The sequence below is a fragment of the Macrobrachium nipponense genome, chromosome 2 (genome assembly GCF_015104395.2).
Source record: "Macrobrachium nipponense isolate FS-2020 chromosome 2, ASM1510439v2, whole genome shotgun sequence".
In the NCBI taxonomy this organism is placed as follows: Eukaryota; Metazoa; Arthropoda; class Malacostraca; order Decapoda; family Palaemonidae; genus Macrobrachium; species Macrobrachium nipponense.
Window position 1 is genome coordinate 80,286,414 of NC_087201.1, and position 17,185 is coordinate 80,303,598.

The 17,185-nt window shown below is 35.3% G+C and overlaps 1 protein-coding gene and 1 long non-coding RNA gene across 4 annotated transcripts in view; both read left to right on the top strand.

Moving 5' to 3' along the window:
• The window catches only part of LOC135221470 (uncharacterized), a 6,098-nt gene extending 3,597 nt beyond the window's left edge, over positions 1 to 2,501 (top strand). The window contains exons 1-2 of one of the 2 annotated variants that reach the window (XM_064259219.1): positions 1,808 to 1,840; positions 2,014 to 2,501. In XM_064259219.1, the coding sequence (XP_064115289.1) occupies positions 1,829 to 1,840; positions 2,014 to 2,430 (429 nt within the window). In that variant the 5' untranslated portion in view covers positions 1,808 to 1,828 and the 3' untranslated portion in view covers positions 2,431 to 2,501. Of the gene's footprint in view, positions 1 to 1,807; positions 1,841 to 2,013 lie in introns of those variants that run through there. The other variant, XM_064259220.1, reaches the window with a different exon arrangement.
• Positions 2,502 to 15,774: 13,273 nt separating this feature from the next.
• LOC135221471 (uncharacterized) lies at positions 15,775 to 16,304 on the top strand. Of its 2 annotated transcripts, none has more exons than XR_010315972.1 (3): positions 15,775 to 15,811; positions 15,956 to 16,073; positions 16,183 to 16,304. It is a non-coding gene; the product is annotated as an uncharacterized LOC135221471 (long non-coding RNA). The 2 variants fall into 2 exon arrangements; XR_010315973.1 differs by having other exon boundaries at positions 15,956 to 16,094; positions 16,225 to 16,303.
• Positions 16,305 to 17,185: the final 881 nt, after the last annotated feature.

Genomic DNA, 17,185 nt, shown 5'->3' on the forward strand with positions numbered 1-17,185 from the left:
CCATCCAAAGGTAAGCCAATTTAAGTCACTCCCACTGATAACCCTTCTTTAACCCTTTTAAGTGTTGGTTGAATAAAAACTTTATCAAAGACATCTGAATCCCATGGGCCCTTTGAGATATTCATTACATGTCTCTATTTAATTAAGGCCGATTCTGTCATCTGACTAGTGTTCCGACAGCTGCTGCTATAAATTACATGGGACAAATTCCAGTTTATTCTGTGGTTGTGTTCAAAATAACTGAGTTCTGTTATCCATACCTAACTGACCATTTATGTTAAATTGATCTCTGGGGAAGTGATTTTCTTGTAAAACCGATGCAAGATTGGTGACAGTCCAGGCAAGGGATTTCATAAACACCTGTGTCCTTAGGGGATGTCTTTTGTTGGACATCAATCAGGGATTTGGTTAAGGTGTTTTGGTAAGTAAAAGGAAAGGGGTTAGATTTTCCGAGAGTTTGGGTCACCATTTTAATCCTGTCCAGGTGTGGAATTTTTATTTTATTGTTGGGTGTCTCTCTGGTCTTGTCTTGAGGGGGTCGGTAGAAAATCACGTCTGGTTTGTGAATTGATTTCTCAATTATATGGTCAGGATATCTTAAAGACGAATTAGTTCAAATTCTTTTTCCAGGAAATCTGGTGAACAAATTCATTAGGCTCCTAAGAACAGGTTACTGGCTAGCCTCTCTTAATAGGAATGTCGTGATAGCTAAAGTAGTAAATGTATGAAAATGAGAAGCTTGGTTTTCTGTATATGGTAAATTTGCATTCTGTCGTGTCTCTAATTATTAAAACATCAATAAAAGGAATTTTGTTGTCTATTTCCCATTCAACTTTAAATTTGATACTGGTCACTAATGCGTTTAATTTTGAAAGGAATTAATTTAAATTGCCCCATCTATTATCCCAAAATGATATAATATCATCTACATATCTCATCCTTAGCATGGTTTTGGGTTTTATTGCATTTATTACAGTAGTTTTAAAGCAGTCCATATGTATATTGGTTAAAACAGGACTTAGAGGACTATCCATACTACACCCATTCGGGTGTAGTAGGGGTAGTCCTGAAAAAAAAATAATGCATACTGCTTTTCATTCACAAAACTAAACTAGTGGGATCCATGGCACAATTAGGTTGGGTTCACGAGGAGGAAGGAGGTGGGGTGGGGGGGAAGGATGAATATACATTACATAAGTAATATGGGGTTAAAAGAATAATTCAATTAAGTTACTGAAATACACTGAAAGCGTGATAATTTTCCTGTGTCCCTACGACCCATGAAAATTGATCCCTCAACCCGACATTGGGTTGTGAGCCATAGTTTAAAAACCACTTTTTCTAGCCAAACCCAACCAAATATGTAACATTATAAATATATATTAATAAATAAAGTAGATATATATATATATATATATATATATATATATATACATGTATATATATATATATATATATATATATATATTATATATATTATATATATATATATATATATATATGTATATATGTATAATATATATATATATATTATATATATATATATATATATATCTATTCTATTTATATATATATGTGTTTGAGTAATATATCCCTATATATATATATATTATCTATATATATATATATATATATATAATATATACGTACATGAAAAGTGAAAAAAAAAATTACTGTAAAATGTCACACTAATCATTGTTTTTGACTCACGATGACGTGGTTGTTTGCCTCATGACTTCGAATTCCGTCTGAAAGACGTTTTGACCTTCTTCACTCAGTATATAGACCCGAGTTCCTTTCAACACAGTCGGCTATCAACCACTGCACGATGATATCCAAAGTAAGAGAGAGACACAGAGAGAGACAGAGAGAGAGAGAGAGAGAGAGAGAAGAGAGAGAGAGAGAGAGAGAGAGTCAGCCTAAAAAGTCATTTAAGTTTAATTTGAAAAATATTTTCTTTTTGAAGGGATTGCTAAAACAGGTATTTTTACAAGTTTTTAATTTTTTTTTCAGATGATTACTGCCACTTTAGCCTTGGTCCTTTTCGGGGTAGTAGCAGCGGGTCCTGTTGCTGAACCCGAACCCGAAGCTAATCCTGGATTCCACCGAGGATTTGGTGGAGGATTTGGAGGATTTGGTGGAGGATTTGGAGGCCACGGATTCGGATACGGAGGCTACCGAGGAAAGAGGAGCCCAGTAGCTGAACCCGAAGCTGAGCCTGGATTTATTCACCGAGGATTTGGTGGAGGATTTGGAGGATTTGGTGGAGGATTTGGAGGCCACGGATTCGGATACGGAGGCTACCGAGGAAAGAGGAGCCCAGTAGCTGAACCCGAAGCTGAGCCTGGATTCATTCACAGAGGATTCGGTGGAGGATTTGGAGGATTTGGTGGAGGATTTGGTGGACATGGTGGCCGATATTATGGTTAAGGCAAAACTGTGAAGATCCGACTTATGTTTTGGCTATAAATATAAGTGAATAAAGACCTTTTTTGAAACAATATTCCTCTTTTTTTTTACCCATACTGAACAAATGTATTCTGAATACTGATAAGAAAATATATGGCATCTCAATGACCTCATCTTCTTAAAGCCAACATCGGAATTGATACAATCTTTTCTATAACTATAATGAATTTATCTTATCATTTATCTAGTGTCATTGCTTTTTAAATTATGTATTACACAGATTTTACTTTGTATTTTTTAATCATGTCATCTATTTCATCATCTTTAATTAACATGTATTATTACAATATTTTTATTGATTTCATTGATCTATTGAATCTTTGGAGAGAAGAACAGCGCTGAATCTCTTTCATAAAGAGTCAAGAAACAGGATGAACAGAAATCTTTATGAAAAAGTCATAACCAAACCTCTGCTCTCTCTCTCTCATTCTATGCGAGAACTATTTACCTCACGAGTAAAATCAAAACTCATCTGCTTATTTATTATTGGTTATTTTTCTTTTCAAACAACTCATCTATTCTTTCTGTTACTTCTTTGAAATGAGAACCAGATTCTTTGGAAGCTCGAATTTCAAGTCAATGCCCATGTGGGCTTGTTCCATATGAATATGGTTGATGTATTGACGAACAATAATAATTATAATAATAACAATAATAATAATATTAGATACCCTAATCCAGACTGTAAGGATTGTACCTAGGGACATCATGATGGAGTTTGGAATAGAAAAATGTTCCGTCATCAACATACAAAAAGGCAAAGTTACTGGGATTGAAGGGATGAAGCTACCAAATGGGAATAACATCAAACACAGATGAGACAGGATACAAATACCTGGGAATAATAGAAGTGGATATATTAAACACAAAGAGACCCAGGACATGATCAGGAAAGAATATATGCATAGACTTAAGGCGATACTCAAATCCAAACTCGACGCCGGAAATATGATTCTTCTTCTTCTTCTTCTTCTTCTTCTTCCCAGCTTTAACCCATTTTCATGGGGTCGCCGATTGTGAATGAGTCGTCTCCATCGATTTCTGTCCTGTGCATCGTTCTCGTAAATACTTTTCCATAACATATCTTCCCCTACATAATATCTGCAAATCAGTGAAGACGTCAGAAAACGATCAGGCAAAGATCCTCTGGGACTATGGTATCAGAACAGATAGGGTGATACGTTCCAGTATACCGGGCATGACGTTGATTGACAAAATCAAGAGGAAAGTATCATTCACTGATGTGGCAATACCATGGGACACCAGATTAGATGAGAAAAAAAGCGAAAAATTGATAAGTATTAAGACGTGAAAACAGAAAGAAGAAGGATATGGGATGTGGCAGCGAAAAATGTCCCCTTAATCATAGGAAAACTAGGCACAATCCTAAGATCCCTGAAAGGGAACCTGGAAAAATTAGATGTTGAAGTAGTCCCAGGACTCATGCAGTAGAGTATGCTGCTAGAAACAGAGCACATACTGAGAAAAGTGATGGACTCCTAAACAGGCAGAAAGCAACCCGGAATCCCACACTATATAAGTCACACAGTCGAATAGGATGACTGTGATATACAATTTAAAAAAAATAATACTAATAGTAATAATAATAATAATAGCAATAATAATCTTAGTGAAAACAGAATGAATTATATATATACACATATATATATATATATATATATATATATATATATATATATATATATATATGATATATATATAAACTATACATGTATATATACATATATAAATATATATATATATATATAATATATATATATAATATATATGTGTGTATATATGATATATATATATATATATAATATATATATACATATATATATACAAATATATATATATTTATATATATATATGTATATATATATATATATATATATATATATTCTATTATATATAAATATGTGTTTCAGTAATATATAAATATATATATATTATATATATATATATATATATATATATATATATAATATACATATATAGCAAACCTAAGTAAAACAGACATAAAAAGTGAAAAAAATTACTGTTAATGTCACACTAATCATTGTTTTTGACTCACGATGACGTGGTTGTTTGCCTCATGAACTTCGAATTCCGTCTGAAAGACGTTTGACCTTCTTCAGTCAGTATATAAGGGGATCCCTGAGTTCCTTTCAACACAGTCGGCTCTCAAGCACTGCACGATGATATCCAAAGTAAGAGAGAGAGAGAGAGAGAGAGAGAGAGAGAGAGAGAGAGAGAGAGAGAGAGTCAGCCTAAAAAGTCATTTAAATTAATTTGAAAAATATTTTCTTTTTGAAGGGATTGCTAAACAGGTATTTTACAAGTTTTAATTTTTTTCAGATGATTACTGCCACTTTAGCCTTGGTCCTTTTCGGGGTAGTAGCAGCGGGTCCTGTTGCTGAACCCGAACCCGAAGCTAATCCTGGTTCCACGAGGATTTGGTGGAGGATTGGAGGATTGGTGGAGGATTTGGAGGCCACGGATACGGAGGCTACCGAGCAAGAGGAGCCCAGTAGCAGAACCCGAAAGCTGAGCCTGGATTTATTCACCGAGGATTTGTGGCGGATTGGTGGAGGATTTGGAGACCACTGATTTGGATACGGAGGCTACCGAGGAAAGAGGAAGCCCCAGTAGCTGAACCCGAAGCTGAGCCTGGATTTATTCACCGAGGATTTGGTGGAGGATTTGGAGGATTTGGTGGAGGATTTGGAGGCCACGGATTTGGATACGGAGGCTACCGAGGAAAGAGGAGCCCAGTAGCTGAACCCGAAGCTGAGCCTGGATTTATTCACAGAGGATTCGGTGGAGGATTTGGAGGGTTTGGTGGAGGATTTGGTGGATATGGTGGCCGATATTATGGTTAAGGCAAAACTGTGAAGATCCGACATATGTTTTGGCCATAAATATAAGTGAATAAAGTCCTTTTTTGAAACAATATTCCTCTTTTTTTTGCCCATACTGAACAAATATATTCTGAATACTGATAAGAAAATATATTGGCATCTCATTGACCTCATCTTCTGAAAGCCAACATCGAAATTGAAAGAATCTTTTCTATAACTATAATGAATTTATCTTATCATTTATTTAGTGTCATTGCTTTTATATTATGTATTACACATATTTTACTTTATATTTTTTAATCATGTCATCTATTTCATCATCTTTAATTAACAACATGTATTATTACAATATTTCTATTGATTTTATTGATCTATAGAATCTTTGAAGAAAAGAACAGAGCTGAACCTCTTTCATAAAGAGCCACAAAAGAGGATAAACAATCTTTATGAAAAAGTCATAGCAAAACCTCTGCTCGCTCTCTCTCTTTCTCTCTCTCTTTTCCTCTTCTTCTTCGTTTTCTTCTTCTTCTTCTATCCTCTTCTCTTCTCTTAATCCATTTCAAAGTATTCTTCAAGAAAAAAGGATCAGAAAATATGACTAGATTATTATTTTCATTCATATATGGAAAAAGGCCACAAGGCCATTGACCTGAAATTCATGCTACCAAAGAACATGGTATTCATTAGAAAGAAATAACAGAAGGTAATGAGAAATATCGAGAAAAGAGATTTCTTATTAAAAAAGAATAAATGAATTAATAATTAACTACATACAGATGTATATAAAGGATTAGAATGAAAGGAGTATTGCATTAGGATACTAAAGTATTCCATGTTCGCTTGAACTTTTGAGGATCTAATTGCACCACATCCTCAGGGAGACCGTTCCATAGTCCAACGGTGTGAGGGATAAAAGACCTCTGGAGCTGAGAAGTTCGATATCGAGGCTTATTTTCTGCATATTTGTGTTGCTGCTCAATAAATCTAGTTGCTCTCTGCAGGAAAAGGAGATCAGGGATTAATTGGGAATGTGGGAGATCTCTGTTAAAATAAAAATTATAAAGAGTCAACAAACAAGAGATTATCCGTCGATGACACAAGTCATAACTGCAAATATTAGGAAACCGAAACCGACCACCACGAAGCATTCTATCTAAAAGAGATCAATCTCTGGCAGAGGCAGATATCCACACCCAAGAACAAAATTCTAGCCAAGGAAGGACAAATGACCTAAAACAGGATGCATTGATTTTATCACTGATATAAATACATGAGGTCTTACGCACAATACCTAACATTTATATGCGGCATTTGGTGACACTTTCATTAGATACTTCTCAAAAGTAAGATGTGAGTCCAAGTTAGACCAAGATTAGTTAAAGCAAGGTCATAACGTGTACTCCAGCGATAAAACTCTTCCTTCCAAATCGAGAATATAAATTAAAGAAAAAAACTATGATAAATAATAAACAAAAATTAACAAAAGGAAAATAAGAAGTGAGTTTAAAAAACCAGACTGATAATTCCGAATGAATATGACGTCATGAAGGAAAAACTTCCTTGCCGTACCTCTTTCTTGTAGAGTCACGCTTGAAACCACAGTAACGGATGATAACAATACCTTTGGAGCAAATGTGACTGGAACTGTTAATTCTCACTTCCTTATGTCTTATCTACCTCTTACAATCCATTATGGAGGCAAAAAAGCACAAAATAACATGGTGCTACACTTTTTTCATTCTATTTGAGAGAGTCCTACACATTCTTCCAAAAATTTCAAAAAAAATTTCCTTGAGAGTAAAGCATCTTAAACTTCATCAGTGACATTTAAAGCTGTAGTTTTTTTCTGAAGATTTAAATGAAAACACACCAAACAAATTAATGGTACTAATACTAATGAGGGAAATGATGACATGGAAAAAGGATTGCTCGAAGTCTTCAATTAAAATCCGGAAAACTCACCATTCAGGGAAATTTTGACACAGAAAGACTCATGGTCAATTTTTCTAGACTCAAAATGATTCAGTCTTGTGGTTGGTCCATGCGAATAATGGAAATATATGAATCTCTGTTGCTGCAGGGGAGCATCAGAGACTTTTATTTGACTCTCTCTTCTCTCTCTCTCTCTCTCTCTCTCTCTCTCTCACTCTCTCTCTCTCTCTCTCTGACAGACTCAATGTATAAACTTCGTGAGCTGCTGAAGAATGAAGATATAAACTGGTCACGCAATAAGTTCGAATATAAAAAATTGATTGGACTTAGTATCTTAATACTCAGGGTTAAATCAAAGATAAAGTAAGAAACACTTATTGCTTTCCTTCTCTTATTCATCTTTCTTCCCAATTCATTTTTCTTGCCAAAGTTTTATTTCCTTCCGTCACCGAATGCTGGGTTTTGTAAAGACCAATTGCGAACGAAAAAATTCAATTCTAATGCGAAGAACAAGTTGGTACCGTCACGAAGTAAAAATCAAAACTCAATCTGTTTACTTTTATTATTGGTTTTTTTTTTTTTTTTTTATTTTTTTTTTTTTTTTTCTAAACTAACTGATCAAGTTCTTTCTGTTAGCTTCTTTGAATAGGAGCACCAGATTCCTTTGGAAAGCGTCGAATTTCAAGTCAATGCCCATGCCATTGGGGCTTGTTTCCATATGAAATTAGGTGGGTTTGATTGTATTGACGAAGATAATAAATAATTAACAAAAATGACCATCAAAACAACAATATGAGACAGGATATCAAAATTACTCTTGAGAGTAATAGAAGAATGTGGAATATGATAAAACCAAACAAAGAGACGTAAGGACATGATCAGGAAATGAATAGATTGCTCAGAAGACTTTAAGGCTTATTACTCAAATCCAAAAGACTTAAACGCCGGAAATATGATTCTTCTTTCTCTTCTTTTTCCTTTCCAGCTTAACCCATTTTCCATTGGGGTCGCCATTGAGAATGAGTTCGTTGTCCATCGATTTTCTGTGCCTGTGCATCTTTGTTCGTTAATTACTTTTGTTTCCATAACATATCTTCCCCTACATAAATCACGCCAATCTCTTTCTTGGTCTTCCCTTCTTCCTTCTACCCGCACTTTCCATTTCCATTTCCATTCAATGAATGGAAACAAGTGGGCTTGTTCCATATGAATAGGTTTTTGATGTATTGGACGAATAATAATAAATAATAAAAATCAATAATATTAGATACCCTCTAATCCAGACTGCAAGGATTTTGTACCTAGGGATATTCGAGGGATGGAGTTTTGGAATAAGAAAAAGAATGTACCGTTGATCACGCATTCGAAAAGGCAAAGTGACAAGCGACTTGAAGGGATGAAAACCTACCAAATGGGAAATAATACAAACACAGATGGAGGACATTGATACAAATACCTGGGAATAAGTTAAAGAATTGGATATATAAAAACAAAGAAGAATTCGAAGGACATGATCAGGAACAAGAATAATATGGCAGGGGAAGACTTAAGGCGGATAATCAAGTCCAAACTCAACGACGGGAAATATGATTCTTTTCTTCTTCTTCTTCTTCTTCTTCCTCCTTTCTTCCCAGCTTTAAACCCCATTTTCAATGGGGTGCCATAATACATTATGTCTTTTTTGTGGACATCAATCAGGGATTTCTTGGTTAAGGTGGTTTGGGTAAGTAAAAAGCAAAGGGTTAGATTTTCCGAGAATTTGGGTTCACGTGTTTTAAATCCTGTCCAGGTGTTGGAATTTTTAATTTTTTGTTGGTTGGTTCTCGTGTGGTTTGTCTTGAGGGGTTATCGTAGAAAAATACGTTTTGGTATGTGAAATTGCCTTTCTCATTATATATGGTCAAGGATACTTAAAAGACGAATAGTTCAAATTCTTTTTCCAAGGAAAATCTGGGAGACAAAATTCATTAGGCTCCTAAAGAAACAGGTTTACTGGCTAGCCCCTATCTTAATAGGCGTATGTCGTGAAAACTAAAGCTAAAGGTAGTGATGTAATGAAAATTTAGAAACCTTGGTTTCTGTATCAAGGCTAAATTTGCATTCTGTCGGTGTCTCTAATAATTAAAACATCAATAAAGAAGAATTTTGTTGTCTGTTTTCTCATTCAACTTTAAATTTGGATGCTGGGCCACTAATGTGCTTTAATTTTGAAAGGAAATTAAACTTTTTTAAATTGCCCCCATCTATTATATCCCAAAATGTTATAATATCATCTACAAATCATCATCCTTCGCATGGTTTTGGGTTTTTATTGGCATTTAATTTATTACAGTAGTTTTAAATGGTATTTTCATGTTTATAAATGGTTAAAAACAGGACTAAATAGGACCTATCCACATACTACCACCCGCATTCGGGTGTAAGTATGGTAGTCCTGAAAAATAATAATGGCATGACAGCTCTTCATTCAAAAAACAAACTAAAGTAATTGGGTGATCCATGGCACAATTAAGGTGGGTTCCACGGGAGGATTGGAAAGGATGTGGGGGGTGGGGGGGGAAAAGAATTGAAATAATGCAAATTACATAAGTAATTTTTTATTTAATATGGGGTTTAAAAATAGAATTTAACTTCAATTAAGTTCAGCTGAAATACACTGAAAGCATGAATAAATTTGTTTCCTGTTGTCCCTACGACCCTATGAAAATTGATCCCCTCCCGAACCCGAATTGGGTTGTGAGCCACTAGTTCAAAAAACCAGAATATATAATATATATATTATATTATAATTATATATTATAAATATATATATTATATATGCAATAATATACTAATATATACAATGGCAACTACATTATGCCAAACCTAAGTAAAACGGTGAAAAGTGAAAAGTTGAATAATTAATTACTTGTAACTGTCAACCACTAATCATTTGTTTTTACTCAACGATGACTGTGGTTGTTTGCCCTCATGAACTTCGAAATTTCCCGTCTGAAAGACGGTTTGACCTTCTTCAGTCAGTTATAAATAAGGGGATCCCTGAGTTCCTTTTGAAACACAGGATCGGCTATCAAGCACTGCACGAATGATATCCAAAAGTAAGAGGAGAAGAGAGAGAGAGAGTGAGCCGAGAGTCAAAAACCTAAAAAGTCATTTTAAGTTAATTTGAAAACAATATTTTTCAAATTTTGAAGGGAGTTGTAAACAGGTATTATTTTACAAGTTTTAATTTTTGGTTACCAGATGAATTATTGCCACCTTTCTAGCCTTGGTCCTTTTCGGGGTAGTAGCAGCGGGTCCTGTTGCTGAATACCCGGCGAACCCGAAAGCTAATCCTGGAATTGTCCACTCGAAGGATTTTGGTGGAGGATTTGGAGGATTTGGTGGGGAGGATTTGGAAGGCCACGGATTTGGATACGGAGGCTACCGCAGGGAAGAGGTGAGCCCAGTAAAGCTGACCCGAAGCTGAGCCTGGAATTTATTCACCGAGGGATTTGGTGGAGGATTTTGGAGGATTTTGGTGGAGGATTTGGAGGCCGCGGATTTCGGGATACGGAGGCTACCGAGGAAAGAGGAGGCCCGAAGTAAGACTGAAACCCGAAGCTATGAGTCCTGGATTTATTCAGCAGAGGATTTGGTGGAGGATTTGGAGGATTTGGTGGGGAAGGATTTGGAGGCCACGGATTTCGGATTACGGAGGCTACCTGTTAGGAAAGAAGGAGAGCCCAGTAGTCTGAACCCGAAGCTGAGCTGGATTAATTCACAGGGGATTTCGGGGTGGAGGATTTGGAGGATTTGGGGTGGATGCATTTTGGTGGATATTGGTGGCCGATATTTATGGTTAAATGGCAAAATACTGTGTAGATCCGGACATATGTTTTGGCCTTAAATAAAAATATTAAGTGAATAAAGACCTTTTTTTGAAAACAATATTCCTCTTTTTTTTACCCATACTGAACAAAATGACATTCTCGAATGACTTGATAAGAAAATTGATTATTGCATCTCAATGACCGCTCATCTTCTTAAAGCCAACATCGGAATTGATACAATTTTTTCTTTTCTATAACGTATAAATGAATTCATCCTTATTTATTTTATTTAGTGTGCATTGCTTTTTAAATTATGTTTTACACAGATTTTACTTTGGTATTTTGTTTTTAATCCGCTGTTCATCTATTTCGTCATCTTTAATTGTAACAACATGTAGTTATTACCAATATTTGATATTGATTTTCTTTATTTGATCCTATTGAACTCTTTTTGGAGAAAACAGGAACAGCGCTGAACCACTTTCATTAAAAGCAGTCCACAAAACAGTATGAACAGTAATGTTTATGAAAAAGTCATAACAAAACCTCTGCTCTCTCTCTTCATTCTTGCCGATGGAAACTAGTTTTACCTCACGAGTAAAAAAATCAAAACTCGATGCCTGCTTGTTTTATTAATTGGGTTTATTTTTTTTTTTCAAAACCAACTCATCTATTCTTTCTGTTACTTCTTTGAAATGAAAATTGGAAAAAAAAAAAAAAAAAAAAAAAAGAAAAAAAAAAAAAAAAAAAAAGACCAGATTCTTTGGAAGCTCGGAATTTCAAGTCAAATTGCCATTGGTGGGCTTGTTTCCATATGAATAGGGAATGAATTGTTATTTGACGAATAATAATAAATTAACAATAAATAATAATTAAATTAAATGCCCTAATCCAGCAACTGTAAGGATTATGTACCTTAGGGACATCAGGATGGAGCTTTGGAATAGAAAATTGTCCGACCGAATCAAAATAGAAAAGGCAAAGTTGACAACGACTGAAGGGATGGAAACTACCAGAATGGGAATAAATGAAAACATGAAATGCAGATGAGGAAGGTACAAATAACCTGGGAATAATAGAATCAGTGGAATTATAAAGAAACACCAAGAGACGAAAAGAACATGATCAGGAAATAAGAATATATTGCAGAGACTTAAGGCGATACCCTCAAATCCCAAACCTCAACGGCCGGCTAATTTGATTTCTTCTTGTCTTCTTCTTCTTTCCAGCTTTAACCCATTTTCATGGGGTCGCCATTGAGAATGAGGCGTGTCCATCGATTTCTGGTCGCTGAGCAATTTTTTTCGTTTCTCGTTAATACGTTTTCCATAACATAATCTTCCCCTACATAAATCATGCCATCTCTTTCTTGATTTCTTCCCGTTTCTTCCTTTTTCCCTTCCCCTCACTTCCATTTTCCATCGTCCTGTCTTCCAAACATGATGTTCCGTATTTCTTCGTAACAGATGTTCCTCCATCGAACAGCCATGCCCTCCTGTAATTTCCTTCCTTCCTGTTTTTCTTTCAATATTTCAACAACCTTTGTCGATTCCTGCTTTATAATAACTCCATTTCTAACTCGCCCTATCTTCCCTTCTTACTCCGTAACTCCGCAACCATCTATCCCAACATTCTCATTTATGCTAAATCCATCTTATTCTCCTCTGTTTTCCTCTTACTTGCTGTTTTTGTTCCATATAACATTGCTGGGTTAACCACCGCCCTATGAAACTTTCCCGGAATTATGATGAAAGCCATAAACACAGGGGCAGTACCAGTTATCAGATGCAGCGCAGGAGTAGTGGAATGGACAAAAGCTGAACTCCGCAGCATAGACCAGAAAACTAGGAAAGACAAGGAGATAAATAAAGCACTACACCCAAGAGCAAATACAAACTATACATAACACGAAAGGAAGGAGAAAGAGGACTACTAAGCATAGAGGACTGCGTCAGGACTGCGTCACAATGTAGAGCAGAGTGCTGGGGCAATATCTGAAAATCAGTGAAGACGACAGAAAACGATCAGGCAAAGATCCTCTGGGACTATGGTATCAGAACAGATAGGGTGATACGTTCCAGTATACCGGCATGACGTTGATTGACAAAATCAATACCATGGGACACCAGATTAAATGAGAAAAAAAGCAAAAAATTGATAAGTATTAAGACGTGAAAACAGAAAGAAGAAGGATATGGGATGTGCCAGCGAAAAATGTTCCCTTAATCATAGGAAAACTAGGCACAATCCTAAGATCCCTGAAAGGGAACCTGGAAAAATTAGATGTTGAAGTAGTCCCAGGACTCATGCAGTAGAGTATGCTGCTAGAAACAGAGCACATACTGAGAAAAGTGATGGACTCCTAAAGAGGCAGAAAGCAACCCGGAATCCCACACTATATAAGTCACACAGTCGAATAGGATGACTGTGATATACAATTAAAAAAATAATAATACAAATAATAAAAATAATAAATAGTAATAATAATCTTAGAAAAAACAGAATGCACTATATATATAATATATATATATATATATATATATATATATATATATATAATACACACACACATATATATATATATATATATCTAATATAATTATTGATATATGTGTGTGGTGTGTGTATGTGTGTGTGTGTGTATTGTCAGGTTGTTTGACTTTAAAACAACCTATTTTCAATTTTTTAACTGCCCTGTCTTCTTTTAGTCGGGAGGCTAATTTACTTTTGTCACGTTGTGAGTGACAAGAGTCAGTCAGGTTTTGGAAAGCAGATCGGCAGGTTCTCAACAATGTTCTGTTGAGTCCACAGCAGCAGCAGTTTTGGAGGATCATCTCGTTGCTGGTGATGGATTTTGGTGCAGCAGTTGTCGATCGTTGAGGATGACATCAATCCAGTTCCTGAGGACGAGGTGGTGGCTAACCCATAGCCCCCTGTTCAGAAGAAGTATTCTTCTGTGGCAGCTTCAAAGCTGTCGCATTGAACATAGTGATGTTCAATGGTCGGCCTCGAGAATTTTGGATTGTGGTTCTTACAGATTTCAGTGTATTTTTACTAGTATTGTTTGATAATGAGCAAGTGTATGGCTCTTGTATTTTTACTAGTATTGGTTGTTAATGAGCAAGTGTATGGCTCTTGTATGTTTACTAGTATCTGTTTGGTAATGAGCCAAGAATGTGGCTCTTCTTTTATGCACTGTATGCCATCTTTCATTATTGCATTGTATTCTGCTGTCTACTTTAAGTGTTGTTTGTTATTATTACTGCTGGTTTTATTGTAACTAATAGTATTGCTGCCGATTTAGATTTTCTTTTGTCAATTGATGCTTTGGAACTTTAAGGAATTTAAGTGTAACTTATTGGGAGTTTATTTTACATAATTGTGATAACTGTAATTTATTTCTTTGTCTGCTTTCTAAAACCTGTACTCACTGTACATATGTAACATAATTTGTGTATAATAAACTAGGCTAAGGTACTTGAGTATTTTCTTTTACACCCACTCTTTTGGTTGTAGCAGTCCATCAGTCCATTCCAGGCCCATTTCTTTAAATATCTTATGAATCTCATTGTCATGGAGAAAGTGGTCATAACAATATATATATATATTATATATATATATATATATATATATATATATATGTATATATATATATATATATATTACTTGTTTATTTGTTTTTGCATGTATACAAATTTATACATATAATGAATTAAAACATACACATATATATATGACTGGTGAAAATGTTCTGTTACAACAGAATTCCATCTAATAAAAGTAGCACATAAAATGCAAAAATATAGAGAGAAAATACTAAATTTTAGAGAATGCTGTCTCTCTTCAATTAGATGAATAAGAAAAGTTACAGAAAAGGTAGTATTTATACCAAGAGATCCATCCAGAGGTAAGCCAATTTAGGTCATTCCCACTGACAACCCTTCTTTAACCCTCTTAAGTGTTGGTTGAATGAAAACTTTATCAAAGACATCTGAATCCCATGGACCATTTGAGATATTCATTACCTGTCTATTTAATTAAGGCCGATTCTATCATCTGACAATTGTACCGACAGTTGCTGCTATAAATTATACGTGACAAATTCCAGTTTATTCTTTGGTTATGTTCATTTATATGGTTGAAAATAACTGAGTTCTGTTGTCCATACCTAACTGACCATTTATGTTAAATTATTCTCTGGGGAAGTGATTTTCTTGTAAAACCGATGTAAGATTGGTGACAGTCCAGGCAAGGGAATTCATAAACACCTGTGTCCTTGGGGGATATCTTTTGTTGGACATCAGGGATTTGGTTAAGGTGTTTGGGTAAGTAAAAGGAAAGGGGTTAGATTTTCCGAGAGTTTGGGTCACCGTTTTAATCCTGTCCAGGTGTGGAATTTTTATTTTATTGTTGGGTGTCTCTCTGGTCTTGTCTTGAGGGGGTCGGTAGGAAATTACGTTTGGTTTGTGAATTGCTTTCTCAATTATATGGTCAGGATACCTTAAAGACGAATTAGTTCAAATTCTTTTTCCAGGAAATCTGCAGAAAAGTGAAAAAAATTACTGTATATGTCACACTAATCATTGTTTTTGACTCACGATGACGTGGTTGTTTCCCTCATGAACTTCCAATTCCGTCTGAAAGACATTTGACCTTCTTCAGTCAGTATATAAGGGGATCCCTGAGTTCCTTTCAACACAGTCGGCTATCAAGCACTGCACGATGATATCCAAAGTAAGAGAGAGAGAGAGAGAGAGAGAGAGAGAGAGAGAGAGAGAGAGAGAGAGAGACTAAAAAGTCATTTAAGTTAATTTGAAAAATATTTTCTTTTTGAAGGGATTGCTAAACAGGTATTTTACAAGTTTTAATTATTTTCAGATGATTATTGCCACTTTAGCCTTGGTCCTTTTCGGGGTAGTAGCAGCGGGTCCTGTTGCTGAACCCGAACCCGAAGCTAATCCTGGATTCCACCGAGGATTTGGTGGAGGATTTGGAGGCCACGGATTTGGATACGGAGGCTACCGAGGGAAAGAGGAGCCCAGTAGCTGAACCCCGAAGCTGAGCCTGGATTATTCACAGAGGATTTGGTGGAGGATTGGTTTGAGGATTTGGTGGAGGATTTGGAGGCCACGGATTCGGATACGGAGGCTACCGAGGAAAGAGGAGCCCAGTAGCTGAACCCGAAGCTGAGCCTGGATTTATTCACAGAGGATTTGGTGGAGGATTTGGTGGGACATGGTGGCCGATATTATATGGTTAAGGCAAAACTGTGTATATCGACATACGTTTTTTGGCTATAAATATAAGTGAATAAAGACCTTTTTCGAAACAATATTCCTCTTTTTTTTACCCATACTGAACAAATGTATTCTGAATATTGATAAGAAAATATATGGCATCTCAATGACCTCATCTTCTTAAAGCCAATATCAAAATTGATACAATCTTTTCTATAAATATCATGTATTTATCTTATCATTTATTTATTGTAATTGCTTTTTAAATTATGTATTACACAGATTTTACTTTATATTTTTTAATCATGTCATCTATTTAATCATATTTAATTAACAACATGTATTATTACAATATTTGTATTGATTTTATTGATCTATTGAATCTTTGGAGAAAAGAACAGCGCTGACCTTCTTTCATAAAGAGTCTCACAAAACTGGATAAACAATAATGTTTCTTAAAAAGTCATAACAAAACCTGTGTGATAAATATGGCTGCTTTTGTTACTTCTCTTCTCCTTATATCTTGTCTCCTTATTCACTCCATCATGGGGCAAGGAGCACAAAATACCAAGGTACTAACTTTCTTCGCGCGAGTGAAATTTCATTTTCCAAAAAAATTGAATATAGTTTTTTCTGTGTGAAGAATCAAATGTTTCAATACTGGCATCTACAGCGGTAATTTTTTCCTTGGTTATATAGATTGTTCAAATCAAATCGAAATTAATGATATTAAGGACCATAAGAGAATTGACCCAATGAAAAAGGAATCGTTAAAACGATTGAGTCAAAAACTGGAACACTCACAAGTTCTGGGATTTTCGCTTTTTTATTCAGCAAGACTCATAATGACTCATCTTCCGGTTAGTCCAAG